This window comes from Monodelphis domestica, chromosome 1, assembly GCF_027887165.1.
Source record: "Monodelphis domestica isolate mMonDom1 chromosome 1, mMonDom1.pri, whole genome shotgun sequence".
Classification (NCBI taxonomy): Eukaryota; Metazoa; Chordata; class Mammalia; order Didelphimorphia; family Didelphidae; genus Monodelphis; species Monodelphis domestica.
In genome coordinates this window covers 313,167,742-313,195,060 of record NC_077227.1, presented here as the reverse complement: position 1 = coordinate 313,195,060, position 27,319 = coordinate 313,167,742, and the positions used below count along the sequence as shown (strand labels likewise).

The 27,319-nt window shown below is 38.4% G+C and overlaps 1 protein-coding gene across 1 annotated transcript; it reads left to right on the top strand.

The window, feature by feature from the left end:
* On the top strand, positions 1-27,319 carry LOC103099959 (disks large-associated protein 5-like). Its single transcript, XM_056811148.1, has 9 exons — positions 1-87; positions 7,105-7,374; positions 10,062-10,270; positions 16,736-16,801; positions 18,161-18,223; positions 21,592-21,688; positions 21,792-21,902; positions 22,258-22,334; positions 26,832-27,319. Exons 2-9 carry the CDS (start codon positions 7,161-7,163, stop codon positions 26,991-26,993), a joined length of 999 nt encoding a protein of 332 aa, XP_056667126.1. The 5' UTR covers positions 1-87; positions 7,105-7,160; the 3' UTR covers positions 26,994-27,319.

Here is a 27,319-nt window from a genome sequence, read left to right as displayed (position 1 = left end):
TGGTTGGTCTTAATGGTTGGAGGGAGAAGATCCCAAGATATTTCCTGCTGGAACTTAATCCTGGTCTAAGGTGGGCTATATGGCAAGGTTGGTGGAAAACAGGATGAAAACAAGTTTCTATTATGTAATCTGTACTCCTAACCTTTAAAAGCATCCTTCCCAGTTAGATAAGAGCAGGGAGAACCCTAGGGTAGGTGATTTGCAGGTTCTGGATTTCTTGGGCATCTGTTAAGTTGTAGAGATAGCAACAGGGGAAAGGAAGGTTTTTTTCTTTTCAAGAAAGTTTTTTGGAGCTTTTTCTTTCAGGTACTTAAGGTAGTAATTTTCTAATTTCTTCCTCCTCTTTTTTCCCCCTGCTTTTTCTCTTTCAAAAGGTTTCCTTTCATGTCTTTGCAAGGAATGGTGAGTCTTTCTTTTAGAGATGATGTAGGTGACTAGAAAGTGCCTTAGATCTGCTACTTATTATGATCACAGAGCTTGTATAGTCAGTCCCATATGTTTCTGAAATGCTCTTTTGAACTGAACTTGACTGAGAAGAGGATTTCTAAAAAGCTTTTCTAAGTTCTGTTGCATTTTTCTTGTCTAGCAGCTAGCTTGTTATTTCACCTCTCAAGCCTTCTTTTATAAGTCTGTGCCTAGTTCTTGGGATAGTTGAAGAAAGTATTTTGTAAATCTGAAATTGCTCTATAAATCACTAGTATTTAATGCTATCTTAAGTATAAAATGGGACAGTGGTTGGACTATAATAGTCTCTGAAACTATTTCAGACTCATTCTGTAATTTCATTTCAATGTCCCCAACAATTCTTGGAGATCAGAACTACCAGATGGTGGTATCTCCATTTCACAGTTAAGGAAGCTGAGCCTTTGGGGCAAAGTAGTTTAGCTATCTTCATACAGAAACTAAGCATCTGATCTGGAATGAATTAGATCCCAGGCATTGCTAACGCTGAACCCAAGGCCTCCTTTTAGGCAGATGGATGATTCTATTAATAGAGAAAATTCTGTGATATGTAGTATAAAGTGTTGGTTAGCTAAAGCTATCTCCAACAAAAAAAATTGGAAATTATGTTTTAAAAACTCTTACCTTTTGTCTTAGAAATAACATTAAGTATCAGTTATAAGGCTAGGCTTTTGGAATTAAGTGACTGGCCCAGGATCATAAGGAATTATAGTTTTAAAACATTTAAAGGAGACAGTGAGTTGCCAAGTTTTTCACTCTGCATCTTAGAACATGCAGAGTGAAATAAGATCTCCTTGATGTGAAGGAAGAATGAGGCTTTCTAGGGCCACCTCAATATGAAGCTTACATTCATTTTTTCTCCCAAACAATTTCCTTAAAGACAGTTTATTAAAACTTTCATGACCCTAGTATATATAACTGATGCTCAGTTGTTTTCTGACACTGGTTTCATCAGTTTCAATGACAATTCTCTTAGTATTCAACTTAATTCCTCTCCCAGTCATTTGATACTGAACTCAGAAGCCCAAGGTCTATAACCAGAGAAGCAAAACTTTTGGCCCTCCTTGCCTTCAATTACCTGGTCAGAAACCTCTTAAAATTAACAAGCTTGAATGTTTCAATTCTGTCATATAAGGGAAGGGTGAAGGAGCAATAGAGCTATTTAATCTGGAAGAGTGTTTAACCAAAGCATGAAATGAATGTAAAGGCCACATGTGGAAACAGACTCGTTCTGCCACTGTTTTTTGTTTGTTTTTTAATTGTCAGTGGTTTGCTACTACTCTGTATGGATAAGAGTAATTATTAATTCAGAGCTTGATAATCTTGGTAGGGTCACCAAAATTCTATAGAAGGATACTGGACCTTTTGGAAAAGCTCAAAAAAGACAATGACCATTTGCTAAAAGGGTTAATTTGGAGGTTACCTCCTTCAGGAAAGCTGGAACATGACTGGGGTGAATGGGTCAGGATGATGTCATTTAGCCTGAGGGTCATATTTTCTTATAAACACGGGATTTTCTGCAAGCTAGAGTTCTTTTTTGGGCCGTGTCTCTCTTTCTCTCTCTCTCTCTCTTTTAAATGAGGGGAGAGAGGAAGAAAAGTGTAGAAGGAAAGTGTCCTTGGATACTTCTTTATGTAATTCTACTTTAATTCTCCTGAAAGTTCCAGAGAACTGATAGACATATGAAGACTCATATTAATCTCATCTTTTTCTCTGGTCCAAAAGCCTCCGATACAAACAATTTTTGAAGTAATGCTATTGATTTCTTGGTGAAGCTAATTCTGTAATATCTAAGGAACATTGTATCCAAAAAGCTCTTCAACACAAATAGTATACATATCAAGATGAAATTCACAGAAGTACAATTAAATTATTGCTTTTATACAACCAACTTTCCTTTTGCCTCAGATGCTTGAGGTGCTCTCCAACTTAGTCAAAGAAGTCTTGGGCACTAAAATTGGAAGAGATTTAGTGCCAGGGAAAGCAGGACAAGGGATGTATGTGTGTGTAAAACTTTAAGGTGTTTTGTTTTTTAATTACCAGTGGTTTGTTACTACTCTGTATAGTTAGTAGTCTCTCAGTGTTGGAGAATAATTGTCTTTGTGCGTTTTCATCTACGGTGTACCCTCATATGGCTTTGGAGTCCAAAGACTGAGGCGCAAAGTTTGTGGCACCTGGGGCATGGGACGCCAGTTGTTACAGGAGGTGAGGTTGTGGCCTGGTGTCGGTGTTCACACGCAGCGGCAAGATGTCAACATCGTTCATCTTCAAAGTTGGAGGCGGCATGGTGAATGTGGGTTCGCCAGCTGCTTCTGTCAGAGGCAGAGAGTTCTAGTTGCTTTGGTGTAATGCCAGCCCACTTCAAGTTGGACTTTAGCTGATCCTTGAATCTTTTCTTTGGTCGGCCTTGTTTCCTGAGTCCAGCTGACAGTTCACCATAGAATACCTGTCTTGGTATTCGCTGTGGGTCCATGCGGATGACGTGTCCAGACCATCGTAGCTGGGTTTTGAGGACCATTACTTCAATGCTGGTGGAGTTGGCTCTGTCGAGGACTTCCTGATTGGTGATTCGGTCCTGCCATCGGATCCTCATGATTGACCGGAGAGAGCATTGGTGGAATTGCTCCAGCTGTTTCATGTGCTTCCGGTACAGTGTCCATGTCTCACAACTGTACAGGAGTGAGCTGAGGACCACTGTGTTATACACTTTGAGCTTCGTTGCAGTGCTTACACCTCTGTGCTGGAGGACTTTGGAGCGCAGCCGCCCAAGTGCCTGGCTGGTCTTTTGGATCCTGGCATTGATCTCATGGTCTAGGGACCCGTCGTTGGCGATGGTGCTGCCCAGGTACTTGAAAGTGTTGACGTTAGAAAGCTGCGTGCCGTCGATTGTAATGCACGGCTGGTTAGTTGGCCTCCCTGGTGCAGGTTGGAACAGCACCTCTGTTTTGCTGAGGCTGATAGTCAGGCCAAACAGTTTTGTTGCGGTGGAGAACCTGTCCACAATGGTTTGGAGATGATTTTCTTGGTGGGCCATGAGAGCACAGTCATCTGCAAAGAGAGCTTTCAGGATGAGTCTCTCTGTTGTCTTTGTTTTTGCAGTCAGGCGGCGAAGGTCGAATAGTGCGCCATCCAGTCGGTATTTGATGTAGACGCCCAGGTCTAGATCCATCACAGCATGTCGTAATACTTGGGTGAAAAATAGGTTGAATAGTACCGGAGCGAGGACACAGCCTTGTTTCACGCCATTGGAGATGCTGAAGAGGTCGGAAGTCTCTCCACCAGATAGGACTTCCCCTGTCATGTCGACATGGAAGAGCTGGATCAGTTTGATGAATTTTGCTGGGCAACCAAGCTTGCTAAGGATCACCCACAATGCGTCCCTGTTCACTGCATCGAACATCTTTGTCAGGTCTATGAAGACAATGTAGAGACTCAGGTTCTGCTCAAGGCATTTTTCCTGCATTTGCCTCACCGTGAAGACCATGTCGATGGTGCTGCGATCTGGTCAGAAGCCACATTGTGATTCAGGCAGGTTCTGCTCTGAAACAGATGACAGGAGTCTATTGAGTATAACACAGGCAAGGATCTTTCCAGCAGTGGAGAGTAGTGAGATGCTTTTGTAGTTGTCACAGGCTGCTCGTGCGCCTTTGTTCTTGTATAGGGCTACGATGGAGGCATCTCTGACTTCTGGGGGCATGTCTTCCTCTTCCCATATGCTGGTCAGCACTATGTGGAATGCCTGGAGCACCTTTCCATTTAAGGCCTTGTACACCTTGGTTGGGATCCCGTCTTTACCGGGTGCTTTGCCTGCACTCATTTGTTTAATGGCTTTTTGGACTTCCTCTATTGAAGGAGGGATGTCAAGTTGTTCAATGGTGAGGTTTTGGGGGATCTGGTCAAGGGTGCTTTGGTCGACTGAAGAGGGTTGGTTGAGAAGCTGACTGAAGTGTTCTTTCCATCTGTTGCTGATGCCTTTTTTATCTTTTATGAGAGTGTCACTGTCAGAGGATAGCAAGGGAGTGGTGGTGGGTTTTAATGGTCCATGGACAGTCTTGAGGGCACTGAAAAATTGTTTGTAGTTTTTCATATCAGCAAAGCGCTGGATTTCTTCTGCCTTTTTTTCCCACCATCAGTCTTGCATCTTCCTGATCTCATACTGCACCGTGGCTTAGAGAGACTTGAATCTGTCCTTTTTAGGAGCAGAGTTTGGGTTATTTTGCCACTCCATAAAGGCTTTGTTCTTTTTGATCAATAGGTCTTCAATAACAGTGTTGTTCTCGTCAAACCAGTCCTGGTGGTAGTGTTATTTGAGGCCTAGGACTGCCTTTGATGTTTTCTTCACTGCGTCTCTGAACTGGTTCCATTTCTCGGTTGAGTTTGCAGTGAGTGGTCCCTTGACAGACAGATTGTCGTCCAGGCAGGACTGGAATGTTTGCAAATAAGATGAATCTCTATGATGACTCACATTGTAAAATGCGTGAACTATCTGGGCGCGTTTTGGATGGTGAGGCGCAATATGCATTTGAAGAGTCGCTCTAACCAATCAGTGGTCTGTCCAGCATTCAGCCCCTCTCATGGCTCTGGTGATCTGTACATCCTGGATGTCTCGCCGGCATACAATGATGTAGTTAATAAGACGCCACTGTTTTGATCGTGGGTGCATCCATGTTGTTTTATATTTGTTTGCCATTCTGAACACAGTGTTAGTGATGTTGAGTTCGAACTCTGAGCATTTGCTGAGTAGCAGTAGGCCGTTGTTGTTCATTTTGCCCACGCCGTGTTTGCCGAGCACTCATTTCCATCTTTCATGGTCCTGGCCAATGCGGGTGTTGAAGTCTCCCAGTAGTATCAGCTTGTCATTTGTGGGCACTGAATGCAGGACAGCACTCAGGACAGAGTAGAACTGCTCGATGGTCTCCTCTGTGCTGGTCAGTGTTGGGGCATATGTGCTGATGATTGTGGCATACCGGTCTTTGCTGAAAGGCAAACGGATCTTCATGAGCCTCTCGCTGATGCCCACAGGCAAGTCTGGCAGCTGTTTGAGCAAACTGGTCTTGATGGCCAGGCCAACATCGTGGATTCTGTCTTCATTTGTGGCTCTACCTTTCCAGAAGAAGGTGTATCCAGTGGTGGGTTCACTGAGTGATCTCTCTTCTGGTAGGCGTGTTTCGCTTAAGGCTGTGATGTCGATGTTATATCGTGCCAGTTCTCTACCGATTAGAGCTATTCTTCTCTCAGGTCTTGGGGTATTCTCTCTGTCAAGTAATGTTCTGATGTTCCATGCTCCTAGTAGGAGTTTCTTTGTATTTTGTTTCCTTTGATTTCGACCGCTTAAAGGGATGACCCACCAGCCACAGTGTGCTGACCGGGTGTTTGTAGGGCAGGCAATGTTTGGGACACCTTTTCTAGTCCCCTCCCTTGATTAGGGTGAGCAGTGCTGTCCTAGAGAGGGCTGCTCAGTCGCCCAGGATGCTGCCGAACGTCCCTGCTGCCCACAGGGCCGAGCGACCACTGGTCTGTGGGCCTCCTACGTGCAGGATTGTGACTACAACTGCCAGTGGTCACCTCCACCTGTTGCATCGCCACTCCCCCATCGCCGCAGGTCTTGAAGAGGGTGGACGGGGTTAGGATAGATGAGTGTGCACAAAGATATCTGTGCATGAAAGATTTAAGTAGAAAATTCGATGCACAGAGACAGTCTCACTCTCTCGGCATTGGAAGCCTGGGTCCAGTGGCACAAAAAATTGTTATGCCTGGAGACTTCCTCAGCTGCATTAGATGACTGTGTTGTCCTTTGTGCTCCAACACACCCTAAGCACTCCACAGTGCTTTGCTGCATCGCCATCTCAGCCGTTGAACCTTCTTATTGGTTTCTTCCACCTGTTCCACAGAAACAGTCTTCACATGCTGGGTGAGCAAAGCCCTGGTTCAGCAGGGGTTGACGACCCGATGGCTACCCTCACAAGGTTTAGCCGGCCTGTCGAAGCCATTGCCCGGGGTGTGGCCGCTGTTGCATGCTAACAGCTACTGGGAGCCACAAGTGAGAGCTGGGTGTCAGGTAGGGATCAGAGTCTGGAGAGCTGCCCTAGGAGGGCAAGACAAGCCCTCCATACCAGAGATACTACCCCTCCCTGAACACCCCATACACCCCACTACTCTGTATAGATAAGAGTAATTGGTAATTCAAAACTTGATCATCTTGGTAGAGTCACCAAAATTCTATAGAAGGATACTGAACCTTTTGGAAAAGCTAAAAAAAAAAAGAAAAGAAAAAAACCCAGTGAACCCATTTAGTATTTCCTGAACCATAATCACCCAAAACTTTGTGGCCAACTGTGCCTTTCTCACCAATTTTCAGCTACTTTTTTCCTTTTCAATTTTCTCAAGCTTAAACAAAATTTTTAAAGTTTCATCAATTCAAAACTATTCCCAATATTGATCTGATTTCTATTTTTTCTATTTTTCTACCAATTTTTTTTATCAGTGATACTAACATAAAAGGAGTTGTAAACAAGGAAAAAGAAACCATAATGCTATAACTTGAGAAGCTTTTAAAAATTGGGTTTAATTAAGTTTTCAATTACCATAAGATTACAGAACACAAAACTTAGATCTCCTTAATTTTTTTCTGTGTTTATCCAGGAATTAGGAGGATTGTTGTTATTTTTTTTAATAGAATATCATCTTCATCAATTCCAATGTGCTACAAAATGGATGCAAGTACAGAAATGATAAAAATTAAAGTGGCACACCAGAAATCAGTTTCTTGGAAGGAAAACAGACATAAGAAATATGAACATTTTAGACACTTTCCCTTAATAGATGACAATGCCACAATCCTAGAAAGGAGAAATCTTACTCAACTGGAAGAGACCAATGAAAACCTTCAAGAAAAAGACAATGACAGGCCACGTAAGTAAAATTTATAGTACCTAGAAAGTCAACTGAAAATTTCTTAAGGAATTGATCTAAAGCTTAGTCACCTCTTGTGGAGAAGGTAGAGCTTTGAAACACTATTTCACTTAAACCCTTTAAGTGAAAGGTTTTTAACTATGAGTGATGTTAAAAAAAAAATATAACAGCCACTAACTGTCTTATAGGAATTTTTTTCAATTCAAAAAATATTTTTAACCACTTACTGGATGCAACACACTGTATTAGATGCTAAAGATAAAGATTTTTAAAATTATGCAGATGGCATGATGCTTGATAAGGTATTCAAGAAATAGAAGAGTCAATGATTTACTCAAAGTTTTAAGTTTTGGTGATTGAGAGGTACTAGCAATATGAATGAATAATTTGGACTCATTTGAAGAGAGATTGGAAAGAAAAGTTGATAATGAATTCCATTTGGGAAATATTGCATTCAAGGTACTTGTGGAACATCCATCCATATGGAGATGGACAGGTAATTGAAGACTAGGGTACCTAATCTTAGAATTTGATAAAGATAGAGGTGTTGCAAATATAAATTTGAGTCATTGACATTAACATTAAACATTAACATTTGATGTCATAAGCCAGAATCAATTCACCAAAGGAAAAGTATCTATGTATGATTATATGTAATATAGAAAAAGTATCTATATAAGTGTGTGTGTTTATTGGCACAAAATAAATACAGAAACACATAAAGAAAACAAAAAAACAAGGACTACAGCTTGGAGAATATTATAATTAGGAACTTTACAGTTAAAAAATAAGTTAGGTTGATACACAAAGTTCAAAGCACAATCTATCAGTATAACATGACTTCATCAATGAATAGAATCTCAGCTTCACCAACAAACCTAGGTCCTAAATGAGGGAGGCAGCTTTCTTTTACAGTTTTAGGTAGTACAGAAAATGGGAAAGCTATCATTCTAGGTAGGAGAAAATAAGATTGAATGGAAATTAGGGATGATGCTATAGCAACAACCCTCTCTCATCCTATGGCTGAAAAATGTCTATTGTTTGAGGCCATCTACATCTGCAAGGTCAGAGTACACTTCTTTAAATAAAAACTAAACATCCTTGATGATATAAAAATACTAGGCCAAACTCCCTGGTGTCCACCTAGTTCCTTTAAAAGTAACAGATTTCTTTTTCAATCACTATCTATTCTTTTGTTAAGGAAATGGGTTGCTAAACTCATTATAGGCCAGCTGAATTTCAAGACAAAGTCAATTAATTGTAAGTAGGATCAATTTGGAAAAGGCAGGCACAACATGACTATTTCAGGACCAAGAAGAAAAGAATGTAGAGAAAGTCAAAGATCCAATGGAATCTGGAGGACAGTTTCAGGAAAGTTGAGGGAAGAGAGAATGTCAAGAAGGAGGATATTCAACAATAGGGTCTTAGAAAAGATGAGGCTATTGAGGTATTGAAGGATGTAATTTCAATAAAATAAGGTAAATACGTCAGATTGCAGTTTGTTAGATGGTAAAAAAATCATCAATAAAACATTGATTTTTTTCTTACTTGAGATACAGTATTTGGGAAGCCATCTTACCCCCACTGTCTGACAGAGTCACATTCTGGGGAAATGGAGACTGCAAAACAGCCTTCAGAAAAAATGAGGCACCCACTGAACCCCCTTCCATGTGACTTCTCCCTCTAAATTCCCTTACTAATAGAATTGTTATGATTATTGTTCTCTTCCCAGTACGGGAGAAATAATATAAGAGCAAATGAGTTAACACACATATGCCCACATATGCCCCACTTCAATCCCTCCAGATTATTACCCTAAAGAGTTGACATTCACAGAATTAAAACCCAAAGATCATCACCCATTACCCCTCCCTTTTCCCTCTTAGTAGAGGAACATTCAGAGGCCCCACACCCATTGCAGACCAAGCATGACAGATACATCAATCATTCCTCTGAAACAAAAGTTACAGACACACTTCGTTGATTCATTATGTTTACCATAACCAGTAACTTTGCCAGATGCTTGAATCAAACACAAGAAAAATACAACTAGAAAATTGAAGAAAATTCCAATTCTGGTCTCCTTTAAGTTACCCCATACCTAGCTACAAAATGCTTTATTACCCATCTCCTAAGTAAATGTGATTGATTATGAAAGCTGATCAAAAGCTACAATGATTCTCCTAGCTGGTCATCCCATACATAGGTCAGGGAGAACTAACCTCCAGATCACCCTGTTTATGTCATTCATCTATTTCTGTTATAACCACAATGTTTCATTGACTATCTCCTTAGACCTTGCATCTGTTGTTAGGTTCTATAGAAATGATTGTGTGCCAGAAATGAATGTACTCACTAAATGCAAACCCTGTGTATGGCAGAACTCTGTGTGATACCTAAACAGAGGATTGAGCATATAGACTCTCACCACTTAATTTGACTGACCACCACACCTAGACAGAGGACCCTGAATCTTGACAGACTGCAGGCTCGGCTCTCTAAGACAGTGGAATTTGGACAGAATGTAAAAAAGTTTGAAATAGCCTTTCTAAAATGGTACAGGGAGAGATGACTTAAAGTGCAAAGCTGTACAAACCAATCTTATATCAAGTTATGGTGTCTGATTTCAAAGGGGCTGGACAATCTTTTTAGTATCTCACATTTTTTAATTCCTTTTTTGCCTTAAGAGTCAACTTCTAGTAGTCAACACCAACTGCTGAGTCAGCGAAAGGAGATGCTTCAGCGGTATAAAAAGCAAAAGCAGCTTCAAAAAATGAAAGAGCGGCGAGAGAGAGCCAAACGAGGGATATTTAAAGTGGGGCTTTACAGACCTGATCCACCAAAATTTCTTAGTTCTCTTCCAGAACAGAAGATGGGGAAACCTGAAGCAAAGAAGGTAAACTGACATCTTAGCTGAACAAAATAGGCTAATTGGCATTCTTGTAAAAACTTAAATAATAAGAATGCCTAAAATTTATTATAGCACCTTAAGGCTTGAAAAACACTTTGCAAATATCATCTCATTGGATCCTCACAGCAATCCTGGGAGCTAGGGACTGTTATTATGTCCATTTTATAGATGAGAAAATTGAAGCAAATGGAGTTTAAGTAACTTGCCCAGGGTAACACAGCTATTAAGTATCTAATGGCTGGCTTTCAACTCTGATTTTGCTAACTCTGGTTTCTGTGCTCTATCCAGTGACAACAAACTACCTCTTCTTAATGGTGATAAATAATATGTACATACTCACTTAATGAATTAAGGGGCTGATTGGAAGCTTCTGTCTTAATAGAATTCTATTTCTACAATAAATATTATGTTGGAAACATAAAAAATGGTAAGAGGAACAGGAAGAGTCCGGATTTACACTTAAAGTCTAGAATGTAACTAGAGATAAAGAATTAGCTGACAAAGAATGTTAAATGTGCTGTAGGAGAGTTTGTGGATAAGATTGGAATCCATTTTAAATTTTAATGAAGTATTCAAGACTTTCAAAAAGCCTCAATACATTTCTTTGCGGAAAAAACTATTATTATTTATTTCTCTGAATTGGCATGTAAGTTTGTGTCTGGGGAAATGTCAAAATAGCTGATTTGGGGGTAAGAAATACCTGACAGATGCATAGGCCTTTTACTGCTGAGTGAGAGTTAATGAATTCTCTTTGCATGTTCTTTTCTTCATCAAAAAGGAATCTTAAATGAGACTATACAATTAAATATCTGTTTTCAGAAGATACCAAGCTCTGCTAGATGTTGAAATACCAATCTTCGGGGCATAAACCACAAGAAGACTTCACAAAGCTATGAAAAGGGCAGAAAAATATCAGATTAGCTTTTGTATTGTGTAATTAGAATTTGTTCCTTGGAACTCTCTTACCCAGCATCCCATTTATGTGCTCACACTGAATGTGAAAACTGTATGTGTAGGTAGGGAAGATATACTTTGATGTAACCCCACCTCTTGTTCTCTTCTTCCCAGAATGTGGCTGTGGAGGCTGGAGGGAGAGGAAAGTTTACTCATATGGTCATACTTAAGCTTTGTACGTCTATTTTTTATTTCTTCTACTTGAAGTGATCACTAATAAATCTTATAAAATATAAAACTTGGAGTAATTGGGCATTAATTTAAATTTGATAGTATATAAAAGCTAACATTTTTAGAGACTAGTCCTTCTAAACTCATGAGCTATGTTCTTGAAGTCATTGTGGACTGTTTTGTGAAGACCTCAATCCTATTTCCTGAATCCCAAAAGACCAGAATAGTGGGCATCATTAGGAAGGATTTTGAAAGCAAAAAAAAAAGGGGGGGGTAGCTCTATTCTATAATGAAATATCATGTGTAGAGAAGAATCAAAGATAAAATGGAATCTTTGTATACTCATGTAATTCATATCTCTGCGCCTAAAGAATGAACAGAACCAGAAGAGATCCAAAGAAGGGCAGTTAAAATAATTAATTTGATAGGCATGTCAAGAGAATAGACACTTCTCTTCCTTCTCCCCTTCATGTGTGGAAAGACGAAACTAAGTTAACATATATAATGTTTTATAAAAGTAATAGGAATGGATGGTATGACTCTGGGCATATAGATAAGTACAGAACTAGTAGCAATAAGTGGGAAATTTCCAATGGTAAATTTAGGGTTGATTTAGGGGCAGCAGAGCACATGCAGCCCTTGGTGGAGGGGGGCATGGTACAGGGTCTGTTGGGGAGGGGCACGGCATGTGGTCTGGGGAGTAGGGTGAGGGTGGGGCCTAGCACTCCATCTCTAAGAGGTTCACCATCACTCACCTAGACCTAGGGAAGTCGTTACTTGTCCAAAGACATATGAGTTGCAGAGCAGGGATCTGGATAAACTGGGTCCTCAGACACCAAAGCTAGTGCTCTTTCTACCAACCACACTGTTTTTAGAACAAACCATTCCTGATTTATTTATATGATTTGTGTGTGTTCTACTCTATTAGTAGAATAGATCTGGTCAATTTGTAAAATGTTGTTACATATGGTATATACCAGTAATGGAGAACCTTTTAGAGATGGAGTGCCAGACCCTACCCCAGACTGACTGCCATGCCCCTCCCCACCATTGAGTGTTGGGTGAACCCTGCCCCGACCCTTACCCCACACAGGGGAAGGAAGAAACACTTCCATTAGGCTGCTAGGTGGAAGAAGTGTGGAATTACTTAGTGTAGAGAGGGGTAGGGGAGGGGCCCCCAAGCTCCCTGCCCCCCTCCAGCTCTGCCACCTGTTAGCTACCCACCTCACCCTCCTGTGTACTTCCATTGGGCTGCTGGAGATGGGGGATATAAAAAAAATGTCATCAGGCTCAGTGAAGAAGAAGAGGGGAGCAGCTCTGCGCAAGTCCCTCTGCCTTTCTAGTAACACTCTATGGGGGAGAGCGACTGCCAACTGCATAGAGAGGGCTCTGCTTGCCATCTTCGATACCCATTCCATAGGTTCACCATCACTGGACTAGACAATCTAGGTTAAGTAACTTGCCCAGGGTCATATAGCTAGAAAGTCTCTTAAGGTCACATTTGATCCCAGGTCCTCCCAACTACAAGCCTAGCACTTTATCCATCTACTGTGCCTCACTGCCTCTTCATTAGTTCTTACTGCTTTTTCTCTTTCTTTAACCTGTAACCTGAGGGCTCAATTTCTTGTCTAGGGCCTCTTGAGGGCTCCCAGAGTTGGGAAGAAAAGGTGATGTATTAGAAGGGGGTAGATGATCTAGAATCATGATGCCTCCTGAAGATGTTCCTCTTGACCTCTCCCTGGTTTACTCTCAAGTGTCCTGAGATCAAGATCATGAGAGCTCTGATTTTTAAAAATGTCCTCCTATGTCTCTCTTCCTCAGAATCCCCCTGTTTATCCTCAAAGCCTCTCCTGCTGCTCCTGTTCTCCTGTTGTTGCTGGTCCATAGAGATTTCTGCTCCACTGTTGGCTCAGGTTTCTTGTACCCAGGAAGTACTAGTGAGACTGTGAGGGCAAGTTCTGGGTCCAACCATCTGCCAACTGGATACAACTAGCATGGGGCATTGTACCCCCAAATTATAGAAGTATTTTAGGCCAAACTGTAAGCAGGAAAATTCCTTTGCTCCTTTATATCTTTGTTAAGACTAACCCTAAACATCTGATAAGACCCTGAGAGAGGATTTGTCCTTTAGGTTTTGAGATGGACATAGTTCAGGTTATGCCTTGATACCATCAGGTTGTATCTAGGACCTCCATCTGTCCTCCAAACTATGAGGGCCACCTCTATGCCTTCAGGCAAACCTACCCCCACTCTGTGCTTCAGTGCTTACCACTCTAGAGTCCATCTTCACTGTTGTGAAGAGTATAAAGACCTCAGAATTGATGACCTCTAGGGGACAGCTTTCCATCCATGCTAGTTCCCCACCCCACCCCCACCCCCAAGGAACAGCTTTCCATGTATTTGATATCAAGACATAGCCTGGAGAGGTATATCTCTCTGTCCATCTGAAGTCCAAAGGGGGATCTAAGGAGGATAATCCTTTCAGGGTCAGATGTTTTGGGTGAGGAGTCAGGAAGATGTAAGGGAGCAAAGGAATTTCCCTGCTTACAGTTTGCCTGGGTTTTGGGAGTAAGGTGCCCATTCCAGTGTCAGTAAGTAATCTGGAGAACTCTACTATATATGCTCTGAATTGTAGTACTTTTTCTTGTATCTGGCACCAATGATCTTTTTTCAATAAGCCCATTCTTGAAAATATAATTGTGCTATCTGAATCCCAACTTCAGTTTTATCCCCAACACAGCTCTCTCCCTCTCACTCAGCTAGTTTCTTGCATCTGTGGGAACAAGCCTCTGTTTATATTGCCATATAGTGTGTGTGTGTGTTTCCTTTTGTCTGTTTACTGTGCCACATAATAAAGTTCTTGTTTTATGTTTCCCGAGTTCCAATTTCCTGGAAATTCCCCAAACCAAATCTTGGGTTTGACTTATGTCCAAATAAAGCACCTTTATATTGAGATTTCCAGGAATACCATACATCTTTAGTGTAGTCATGATACAATCAGCCAGCCTTGGAAGATGCCATGAAAGGCTATTGTTGCTCTTTTAATAGCTACACCTGGGGGTAGCTAGGTAGACAGTCAGGCCTAGAGATAAGAGGTTCTGGGTTCATATCAGATGTGTGGCCCTGGGCAAATTACTTAACCCCAATTGCCTAGTCCTTACTTCTCCTTTGCTTTGGAACAGATACTTAGTACAGATTTGGTCAATTAGAAATCTGAAGACCCCAATTCTGCCCCTGTTCCTTGAGAACTCACTCCAAGGGAATTCCCAGACTCATCCATTTCAGACTGAACTATAGACTTTAAAGTACCTGATGATCCCAGCTTAGGTGGGGCTAGCCCACCTAATCAAATGTTAAGTACTTTTAGTCTTAGAAGTTTCCCCCATTGTAACAGATATTTTCAGAAGACCAACACCTGCTTTCTAAGATAACAATCTTTACAAAGAATATAATTAAGAAATGAGATTTTGGAGATATAAATATGGGTGAGGCACAGGAGGAGTCAGCATTTACAAATAAAAAGGCAAGTAGAAGTAAAGAATTAATCAAAAACAATATGGAATTAGCTATTGTAGAGTTGGTTGGTAAAATTTGAATAAGACTTCTGAAAACAAAAATAAATTCTAAATTTTTTCTTAAACTTTTACCTTCCATCTTAGAATCTGTGTATTGCTTTCAAAGCAGAAGAACAATAATGGCAATGGCTACGCAATGAGGATCAAGTAATTTGCCCATGGTCACATAGCTAGAAAAGGTCTGAGGACAGATTTGAATCCAGGACTTCCCATCTCTAGGCCTAACTCTCAAACCACTGAGCCACCTAGATACCCCCTTCCCCCAACTGTCAATTTTAATTAACTATTTCAGGACTTGAAAAAAGCATTGCTATGTTTTTTTTTTGTTTTTTTTTTTGCCTATCAATATCTATGTCTGTGAATCAACATGCAGTTTGTGTCTGGAAATCTTCTATAATAGCTGATACTGGGCAGAAAATATCTGATACAGATACATAGGCCTTTTACCACAGAATGGAGAATTAATGAGTTCTTTTTGCATATTCTCTTCTCATTGAAAAGGATTTGGAAATGAGAACATAAAATTAAATATCTGTTTTCAGATGATACCAAGCTCTTGTAGGTATTGAATTGCCAAACTTATGATTTAATTCATGATTCAAGTAAGTCAAAGCTATGCCAATTTGTAAATTTAATTTACCCTCTTAAAGTTAATAATGATATCAAAGTACTTAAATCATTTACTACTTTTAAATATGTTAAAATTGGTGTAAAAGTTGTGAAATTATTCAATACATTGTCTAAGTCAGTGTGCACTAAAATGTACAGTTTTATATTCATAATTGAAATAGAACTCCGCCAATATCGATCAACATCTCAAGGGGGAAGCTGGGTGGCTCAGTGGATTGAAAGCCAGGCCTATAGATAGGAAGTCCTAGGTTCAAATCTGGCCTCAGACACTTCCCAGCTGGGGAAAGTGACCCTGGGCAAAGTCACTTAACCCCCATTGCCTAGCTCTTACCACTCTCCTGCCTTGGAACTAATATATAGTATTGATTCCAAGACAGAAGGTAAGGGTTTTAAAAAAATAAAAAATAAACATCTTAAGTCTTGCCTATCCTTATCTCACATCTCCTACATTGACATAAGTGTTATCAGAGGTTCTAAGTAATGAAGACTTGGGAATTTAAAGAGTGAAAGTGTATGGGGTGGACTTCAGAGGGAAAGAGTTATAGAGGTGTTTGAGGCCAATAATTACTTTAGGTTGTCTTGAGGACATCTTCCCATCTGCCTGTACTTGAACTGTGGCAAGACCTTCTGCCAGAGCACTCACTTAGGCCAAGGCAGCCAATATAGACTGGGTTGACCCAGGATTGGGAACTGCTCTGTGAGGACAGGAGATAAATAGAAATAGCAGGGAACCTAGAACAAGGAGAGCTTAACTGTGATGAGAAAAAGATCTAGTTACTGAACTAACACCAAAGATAGGAGAGACTTTCTGATTCTGAGTGTCATGAACAGTTAGACCATACCTTAGAATTATTTCTTTAACAAATATTTGTGGACCTACATTGAAAATCTTTGTTTTTAAAACCCTACAGATAAGCAGAACACTGCAGGTAAGCTGTTCAATTTATAGAGAATTTATTCCTTATTAAGAAAAGCAAGAACCTAAGTAGATGGGAAGAATCTCTTTGGCTCTATATTTCATTGAACATTTGATTTAAAAAAAGAAAAGAAAGAAGAGCCTAGAAACACATCTCTTACCGTTAAACTTTAAATTATTTAATTTACTTGTGGATGTTTCTAGGCTATTCAGACCTCTGAATGGATCACAAGGTCAAAGGTCAAGGACAAAATGGAGCAGCAACCAAAGGTATTTTAATCAGTTTATAAGGTTTCTTTGTTGTCTTCTCAAAGAATCCATAGTAAATGTTCTGGTTTTTACATACTTCTGGATTTTTAGTACCTATAAAACAATGTTAATTTTGTGGAATTTTTAAATCAATGAGACTTTCAAGTTCCTTAATAAAAGACATTTGGAGTATTGCATATTGCTATAATAGAGACATGTATTTAAAAAAAGATCACCATGAAAATAATTACAACTTTTATACCAACATTGGTTGACAAGGATGAAGTACTAATTGTTTCCTTGAGGACATCTTCAATCCCCTTCCAATCTTTTAAGCAAATAAAAGCAAACAACCAAAGGAAAAATTGCTTAATTAGCAGTAGTTTTTCACTGGAATCTGAAAGGGAAATACTTCCTGAAAGTGTTTGGGCCAAAGTAGTTAGGAATCATTATAACAATACTTAGTTTTCAGGGACAGAGTTCAGTGGGGTTGGGAGCAAGGGGAGGGGAATTTAAGGGTTTTTTTTGCTGCTCTGGCAGATAGAATAATACCAGTTTTGTATTTGCCTGAAATGAATACTTGATCCATGCAAGCGATATAGAATTTATCAAACTTATGTTTGCTTTTAACATTCTTACAATTACATAGTGATTGTTTCTCATCTTTTGAGTGATAACTTACCCAAGGTTCAAACTAAAATTCTATTACAGGATTAAGGGAAATCATGGAGGTTAAAACAGTTACACTAACTACTTTTCCCCAAATGGAGTATTTGAAGAACTGACTCAGGGAAGCAGGATTAATAGTCATGTTCTACTTGATCTGAAGGGACAATAATTTGAAGTTGAGCAATAATTTGAAGTTGCCAATAGGTGAATTTAGAATTGACTTGAGGAAAGAATGAACAATTAGAAGTGTTCAAGATAGTTGAATGGGCTACCTCAAAAGATAGTGGGTTTCTCTACCCTCCCATCCCCACCTTCCTGGACTTCTTTAGGCTAAAGTTAGTCAGCCATCCCATAGAAAAGATTCTTGTTCGGTTAGAATTCATTAGATTAGAGAGCTTCTGAGGTCCCTTCCAACTCTGCAGTTCTCTGATTTGAGTGATAATACCAGTTAGATCATGCATTAGAATTATTTGAAATAATTCATTCATCAACAAACTTTTTAAGAAATAAGATAAAATTTATGTGAATTTATAGGAAATTTATTCCTTATTAAGAAAAACAAGGACCTAAGTGCATCTCTTGCTCCCAGTTTCACAGAACAGTGTTAAAAAGATGGAGCATTTAATTTAGAAAGAAAGAAAGCCTAGAAGTACATTCTTTGACCTCTAAAACTTTTTTCTAAATTCTTTTATTCACTTTATGGGTGTTTAGGTTTTTCAGACCTCTGTACGGATCACAAGATCAAAGGTGAAGGACAAACTAGAGCAACCAAAGGTATTTTAATCAATTTATGAAGTCTTTGCTGTCTTTTCAAAGAACCTATAGTAAATTTTCTGGTTTTTAAACACTTATATTTTTAGCATCTCTGAAGCAATATTAATTCTGTGGAAATTTTAAGCCAGTTAGGTTTTCAAGTGCTCTAATAAATGACATTTGATCATAGTATATTGCCCTATTAGGGACGAATATTTGCAAAGAAAAAAAATTTTTAAAAAGGTTACCATAAAAATTATTGCAGCTTTTACACTAACATTAGTTAACAAGGATGCAGTGGTAGAAAAATTCTTCAAAGCACTCCGTAAGACCTCTCAAATCAACATATACTCTGATACTTAGTGACTTAAATGCAAAGATGGGGAAAAGTAAGGTTATGAAGAAATCTTTGGGAAAATATGGTTCTGAAGGAAGAAATGAAAGAGGTTAAAGACTTATCTATATTGAAACTTCATGAACACTTTAAAAAATTTTATTCTAGACATATTGAGCACCTAAGTATAATAAAAGATAAAATTGGCTAAATTTTAACTGACTTGTTATTAATATGGGAATTATCCTGGAGCTAGATGTTTTTATATGTAGTCTAATCGTCAACTTCTCAGAGCTGATAAGAATTGATTTTAAAAAAATGAGGAAAAATGAATGAATGGAAAGACTCTTACTATTCATAAAGCTCTGTGCAGAGCAAAGAGATTACTAAGAGAAAAGCAACACTGAATTTGCTTTTTAACATTGGATCTCAGTCAACTGAAAGATATGGAAAACATAAAATTTCATTGTGCTTATTGTTGATTTCAAAAAAAGCATTGAATTCCATAGAACAAAACTGCTCTACAAACACTCATAGCAAGATTTCTTTTATCTCTACATCAAAATTATTCAGAATTCCTTGGAAGTCATAATAGAAATCATCCTATTCAATGACACAAGGTTATTCATAAAGCAAGGAAGATGTGATCCAGACAGAGATCAGATCAAGAAGACATTCCCTTTGACTTAATATGAAAGAAAATGTTATCCACTCCAGAGAGAAAGCTGATGAACTCTGAGTACAAATTGAAGTATAATTTTCTTCATTTTTCTTACTTTTTTTCTGTTTTAGAAAATTGGCTAATATGAAGTGATTTCACATGTATGATGGATATGTTGCTTAACTTCTTAAGGGGGTGAGAGGAGAGAAAATTTGGAACTCAGAATTATTTTTAAAACATTGATAAGAATAAATAAATAATAAAGTTTTTTTAAAAGAAAGAAAAAAAAATGACGTTCCCTCAAGGTCATCCAGGTTCTTCTGTTCAAACATGGCATTGAGATTGCTTCAAGTCCCAGGACACAGAAGAACCTGCCTTGATTTATAATAACTCTTGAGGAATTTGGTCTATCCATTCTCACAGAAGGGGCCAAGTAGACTTAAGAATATTTATCGAGCAGATTTTAACAATCCCTTTGATAGATGCCCCATAGACCTCAGCAGTAGGTGTATCTGAAACAGACAGTACAGCCTGACAATAAGCTGTGCTCAGAGTTTAAAAGGAGGCAAACCAAGCAGATCACTTTAAGGAAATTACAAAACATTTTCATTTACCTAAAATTTCCTGTGAAAGCAAAGGCCCATTTTTTTTTTATGTTCAAGTTTTACTGATGCTTCTATGTGACAGAACCAGAGATGAATATTATTCAAAGGACAATGGGGACAAACAGTGGGCGTTAGCAGCCTGCAAGATATAGCCAATGAGGAACTGAAGAAGAATAAAAGATGTCATGATGAAATTGTTTGATGGGAAGAAAAGATGGTCACAAGGCAAGAGTGAGTGACAAGACAGCCATAGTGTCCACTAGTGCCATCATTATGATGGAAAAAGTAAGGAAGGCCTCCTGAATGATGAGCCTCTGTAATAAACTGTTGGAACAACATATACCGAGTCTCATTGGATGTGTTACAATTTTGCAACATTGGAGATCAATAAGATGACAGCTCCATTTGAATATTTCTCCTATTGTATCATTTGATGCACAAAAACAGCTCTGTTAGGAAGAATAGCTGATGATACTTTTATAGATGAGGAAACTAGGGCTTCAGAGTAAAGTGACTGCTGGTAAGTAGAGGTGAGACTAGAACTGGATCTTCTGATTTCTGGCCTAGTGTTCTTTCTACTATATCATGAGATGTGGATAATCTGAGCTATAAATAAACAATCAACCTACAAGAAATTAACAGGATCTGGTCCTTCATCTTCATTTAACATTAGTTAAATGCATTGGGGTAGTGCTATGTGCTGTAGGGGAGATTTAAAAAATACATTTACTTTGCTAACTGCCCTTAAGGAACTTACCATCTAAAAGGGGACATGAAGTATGTATTCAGTACTGGAAATAGTAGAAACTGATTATTGAAGGAAGAACAGGTCACTTCTACCTGAAGTTAGTATGTGAGCTAAGCCTTGAAGGATGAGTAGACTTTTGGCAGTTATAGATGGAATGGGAAAATAGCTTATTCTAAGGAGATGGAAGAACATGTCTAATGACATGGAGGTGGAAAATGGAAGACATTTCCAGGATGTGTCAAAATCCAGATTAACTGATGCTTAGAATATATGTGGATACATATATGGGAATAGTGGGAGATAGAGCTTGAAAGTTACTCCATATACCTGGTATTAGTAGTGACAAGCCAAATTCTGAAGGCACCAGTCATGACAGGACTAATGGTGTTAACGCTAAACAACTGGTCCCTCCCCATCCAATGTCTTTCTAATTTTTATTCTCTGCCCCCTTTATCCCATTGATTTGGAATTGGTGATTCCTTTCCCTTACTATCTCTCTCTCTCTCAACTTTGTAGATTTAGGTTCATTATAAAGAAAGGCTTTTTAAAAACTAGATCAAAAAAGAAAGTAGATGTCTTGGGAGAGAATGGGTTCTTCCCTTATTAGAGGTATTCAAGCAAATCACTTGTCAGGTATATTGTTCTTAGTTGTTTGTTTTTTAAAACCCTTACCTTCAGTCTTAGTCAATACTAAGTATCAGTTCCAAAGGCCAGAAAGCAGTAAGGGCTAGGCAGTTGGGGTTAAGGGATTTACCCAGGGTCTTATAACTGGGCTAGAGTTGAACCCAGGATCTCTCTCCAGGACTGAGCCAGCTAGCTACACCCCTTGTCAGGTATATTGTTGAAGGGATTCTTGTTTAGGTATCACTTGAGCTAATGGGTTTGTTTCGGCCTGTGATCTCGTCCAACTCTGGATTCTTCCCCTTATTATCTGTGTCACTGTGGCCTTTGTTGTCATTTGTGTTTTGTATGTTCCTGTCATCTGAGCCTATGCCACTTTTTGTTGAAGAGCTCAGTTTAGCCCCTAATAATTTTTAAAAGATCTATGTTGACCAGGTCAATAATGGGCACAATATGGAAGCAGTCCAAGCTGGCCAGAAGCCAACTTCTGAACACCAGTCTAGCAAAGAAAGGAAAGGTATGAAGATTTTGGAACTATAATGTATTAATGCCTTCATAATACCAGCTTACTGTATTCTAAGTAGGATTTGATTTCAGTAAAATGAACTTTTTTTTCACAGTTGTAAAACCTGATATGAGAGTAACCAGATCAGCTACCATAGCAGCAAAACAGATCCCTAAACCAACTTCATCTGTTGCAATGAGAAGGCCTATACCAAAACTTATCAGTGGTAAGTAAAATATTGATCATAAATTTATTACATAAGCTGAAGTGTTCTCATCACTGAAGGTTTCATGGTTACTATTTCAAACAAAATTGTGTGTGTTTGTGTGTCTGTTTTATTCTTTAATTATGGAACAGGGGAAGAAATAGGTTGAAAGAAATCTTGAAAAAGTATATTAGTTTACTGAAAAGGGGATTTTTTTCTCATTTCTCCCATCCCCATTTTATAGTAAACTGTATAGTGATAAATCATTCCCAAATATACATTTTTATGATTTTCTTTTATCTCAAATAATTGTATGTTTTCATAGGTATAACATCTTTAATAAAATGAAATTTAATATTTTCATTTCATTTTTCAGAAAACCAACTGGAAAGAAAAGCATCAACTGAAGAAAGACCTCCTCCAAAGACTGAAGTTAAAGCTGACAAAGGAAAGGTATGAATTTAATCCATTTGATGAGTGAATTAAATAACCTTGAATAAGTTCATCCTTAAGTAGAAGGTATGGATGCTTTTCTTCACTGTATGTCTTTAAACAAAGATTGTATGAGTAGTCCTAGAGCTGATTCTTTTTCAGAAGTGTTTAGGATTATTTAGCTAACAAAACCTCTTAAGGTGATAAAGGCCTGAGATTCTATGATACTGTTGCATTTTACTTAACTAGGCTCTTATTATAAGCTCATTGTTATTCTTTCCCCAAAATTTTGGAACCAAGATGATTATTATCATCTTGAGGTCCTTGAACCATTTTCCTGTCCCCAAATCCCAGAAGATTGTAAGTTCCTTGAAGGAAGGGACAATATAGAAATCAATTTGTTTTGTTTCTTTTTTGTTTTGGGGTTTGTGTTCCCAGTGTGTTCCTGGAACATAGTAGGAAATGAATAAATAATTATTGAATGGGTGTGTGAGGCATTGTAGAGCTTAAGGTTTTCTAAATGACTTTGGAAATTTCAAATATCTAAAATAACTGAAATAAAAAAGCAAAAATTGAGAATACAGTACCTGTTTGATTAACTGTTATGTTCCCAGGCTTTCCCTTAAACATAAAGCCTTATGGCTGTTTCATGAACAAGCCACCCTATCTCTTGACTCCAGGCATTCTTTCTGGCTCTCTTCCCCCTGACCCCCAGTGGCCCAGGAATAGTCTCCTTTCTTTGCTCTGACTTCTTTTAAGTCTCAACTAAAACCCCATTTTCTTTAGGAAGCCTTCATGTAGTACCTTCTCTATATTAATTACTTCCTACTTAATTTTATGTAACTTGATTTGTATATATTCATTTTCTATGTTGTCTCCCCCATTAGATTGTGAGCTATTTGAGCTCTCTTCCCAGTGTTTACTGCAGTGCCTGGCACATAATGGATGCTTGATAAATATTTATTGATTAGCACTTTTAGGTAACGTCTAAATTAAACAAGCATACTTAATGTGTCGAGCCAGGAAGACCTGAGCTCAAGTCTTGTCTCTCATACAAGATATGTTATCCTCACCGTTCTCTAAGACTCTTAAATTGCTGAGGTGTCAGCCTGCACTGGTGGATTCTTCTCCTATGAATTCCCTAGGTCCATGAAATTAGAGGTCCAGTCCCCCTTCTCATCAACAGTGCTTTTGTAATAAAGGAAGACTGGTAAGAGCCCAAAAGTAGTATGACTATAGAAGAAGGCTGCTGTGACAGTGACACATAGTTATGAATAAGAAACTAGGTCTATTTAATGCTCTGTAACCTATCCCATAGTTCCAATAGCCCAGACTTTGACAATTTTTGGAGATTCAAGTTTTGTGTTTGTATGTGTTTGGGTGGCCACAAGGGAAAAGGAAGAGAATACTGATCATGTCAATAATTGGTTGTGCAATATTATAAATCTACAATTCTGTGGTGCCTTGACTTCTGACTAGGGACAAAATTCTTCTGCCACTGGAATTGCCATTTACCTTTTGGAATCATTTTATTAGTACTAAGATGGCCAGGAAACTTTTGAAATGAATGTCCCACTGCTGATTAATTTTCACAAACCATAGAGTGGTGTGTGGAAGTGGCAATCAACTTGAAGGACTACTGAATAAGACTTTCAAAGACCTGCTAGTAGATGACAGTCTACTCATTTGGAACAATTATACTTTAGTCTTCAATTTTTTTATGACCAATATGTTTCTTTGATGCCTTTAGAAAACATACCACCTTGGAGTCAAGGTACACATATTTTGGATATGGCGAATGTGGGAATTTATTTTACCTTTGAATATTCCTTTCAAGAGTTTTGTTTTACATTTCCAATATTTAACACAATTTTCCTAAAAAAGAAAAAATACATTACCTGAATCAGTGTTCAGTATTTTCAAGGAAATCATTCTCCTTTTCTTTCCCTACTTTCCTATTTATTCAATGGTCATTTTAAAAAATCAGTTTCATTTTCCATAGCCTCCATTTAAATCTAGGTTAAAGTATAAAATGAGCTTTCAGAGCTCAACTTAATATATTTAAATTATCTTGAGACTTATCCCTTGGTGAACCTTCTAGTTCATGTATTTAGGAAATTAAGTGTGGTGGAAAAAGCCCAGTCTCATGGCTTTTATTTTTGCCTAGAGTACTTGGTGGTTATGTGACTTGGGCAGACCATTCATCCTCTCTGAGCTGCAATTTCAACACCTCTAAACGTGGATAACTAGTTCTTGTCATTACCAAGGTCTAGGCAGTGTGCAGACAATTGAGATTGTAATCCACATACTTTGGCTCAAATCCTAGCCCTACCAATAAATAAATATATATGTGACTGTGAGGAAGTAAGTTCTCTCTGAGCATCCATTTCCTCATCTGTAAAGAAAGAGATGGAATCTGGCATTGTTGCCTATTACAGACCCTTTCAGCCCTAAATCTGAGATTCTACTGGAGAACACACTTTTAAAAAAGGCAGCATAAAATGTCAAAAAGCACTGCATTTGGAAGCAAGATCTGAGTTCTAATCCTAAATTGGCTGCATACTTTTACTGCTACATTTTTTTGGTCATGTCACTTAAGCCCTCTCTCCTTCCATTTCTTTATCTCTGAAATGAGAATTTTGCACAAGATAATCTCTTAAATGTCCCTTTTAACTCTTAAGTTCTTGACCTGGTGAAGTTAACATTATACAGGCTTATGGGAAAGTCATTTCTCAGTGCCCTATGAATCCCTCCAAGTACAGAGAAGTTCCTGATATTCATTGTTATGAAGTATTTCCAAGCTTGGAGTTCTTCCTAATGAAATCATAGATCCAAAGTACGTGGGTGGAGGGGAGATACCTTTTTTAGAAAGGTAAGGCAAATTGATTTAACTGCTCTTCTTTCGTGTCTGTACCTCAGAAAAGTTTTCTGAAAATAAAACTTGAATTCCTGATTTAAAAAAAAAAATTGGCTCCTATTCCAGTCATTTTTTAGTATAATGGACATTTTAAAATGTACCTAACATCTTCAGCATTTTGAATGAATCAATGAAGAAAAGCATTAATTAAGCACTTACTATGTACATGGCCACAAAATTTTAAGTCCCTGACCTTGAGGACTTACTTTCTATTAGGAATAGATAACCCAGGGTAGTGATGACTTCAGTCATATCTTATAGATCATCAAAATTCTATAGAACATACCTTTAAGAAATTTTGATATATAAGAAAAGACCTAGGGTTGACCTTGGGACAGTGTAACAAAAGGGAATGCTAAATGAATTTGTCTTATAGAAGGAAGAAGTGTAACCATTTGAATAAGGGCAAGCTGATCACCGGCTTGGACACAGATGGATATTATGACTACTCCTCTCAGTGGGAAAATGCCCTCCCAGTGGAAGCAGCACAGCTAAACAAGTAGACATGAATATAGTTTCACACTGAAGTACATGCCCAGGCTATAGATGCAGAAACTCCTTGAGTCAACTTATAGGAAAAGTTAGGCTTTGATAGAGAGGTATCTCCTACTATAGCTCCTCCAGGACTGGAAACCAAACTTCATTTTAAAAGTCCAGTAAGCCATCGCAACGGAGCTTGTTTTGAGATGTTACTATGTGGTCACTGATATTCCCTGCAGCAAGCTGCTTGTTCTACCATCTTGAATTTTGCCCCATCTATGATCCTACCTTGTTCAAAGTAGAAGGAACCTTAGATCATGAAGATAAAAATTCCCCCTCATTTTACATGGGAGGGAACTGACTGCCTCCCCCACAGACAGGCAGTGACTTGCATAAGGCAATAGCCAATAAGTAGCAGAGCCTGGGCTGAATCTCAGGTCTACTATCTCTAAAGTTCAGGGCTTTTCCCAGAGAACCATGCTGAGCTTCTGTCCATATCTGAAGAACAGGTTGATTCCTGATTTCTTTGCCTAGGGAATTCCACATTTCATTCTGCCCTAAAGTAATTCAAGGCTTAGTTTGAGTGTCACCCCCTTTACAGGGCTTTTCCTGATTTCAAGCACCTTCCTAGTTGTTAGTGATATATCCCACCTCCACTGAAGTTATTTTATAAATGTTTCATACTTATTTATCAGTTTGTAGTGTTATGTGAAGAGGGAGAGGCCTTGATATTCTCCCAATAAAATAGGAGTTCTGAAGCAGGGACCGTTTTCATTTTTGCCTTTTTATCTCTAATATCCATTCCTTGTAGAAAACAGTTCATGGATACTTATCAAGTTGAATTATTTTGAGTTAGTCCTCTGACATCACATCATTTTATGAGTTCAGTATTATCGATATCATCAGTATTATCCTAACATCTTAGTTTTGATCATTATGATTTTTTAAAAATCAGTGAAATATGACAGATCTTACTTTTCTGAATATTTCCAAAGTTGTTCCAACCTAGGTTTCAGCGGTCATGGTATCAATGTGTTTTTTGCTCCTGATATTCAAAATATCTGTTGGGATTTCTTGGTTCTTATAAATTCTAAGCAATATTCTTTTTCCCCCCACTTTAGCCATCAGTGCATCTAAAGAAGCTGTACATAGTAAATCAGATGATCCAGCTGAATACAAAACACCTGGGAATAAGAAAAGAAATCTTATTGAAGGAAACTGGACCAAGCTATGTTCTCCCTCATATCAGTAATGTAAAAAAAGCTACAACAAACCCTGAGTGAACACTGTCAAAGCCTTTCATTAATATTTTGTAAGCCGCTGTTTTCAGAGGATTACAGGTTGGCTAAGAAAACCTTTGTCTGAAGTTGACACTGATCGGCCTGGAAATGTTACTTAAGTACATTAACAGAAAGATTTCATTGATCATTGAAATTGGATCTTTATTTTTATTGTTGTTCTTTTTCATGTTAGAGTGATTGTATGTGGTAAGATATTTTCACAAATAGTATTAAAGGGTGAAACTACTTCTATTCATGCTTTGAATTTTTGTGCATATGTATGTTGTGTTAAATTCAACATTGAATACAACATTTTTATTTGGAATAAA

Coding starts and splice junctions, on each gene's coding strand:
- LOC103099959 (XM_056811148.1), top strand. CDS start 7,161: ATGTGCTACAAAATGGATGCAAGTACAGAAATGATAAAAATTAAAGTG. Junction 18,224..21,591: donor ACAAACTAGAGCAACCAAAG/GTATTTTAATCA, acceptor AATTTTTAAAAG/ATCTATGTTGACCAGGTCAA. Junction 21,689..21,791: donor GTCTAGCAAAGAAAGGAAAG/GTATGAAGATTT, acceptor TTTTTTTCACAG/TTGTAAAACCTGATATGAGA.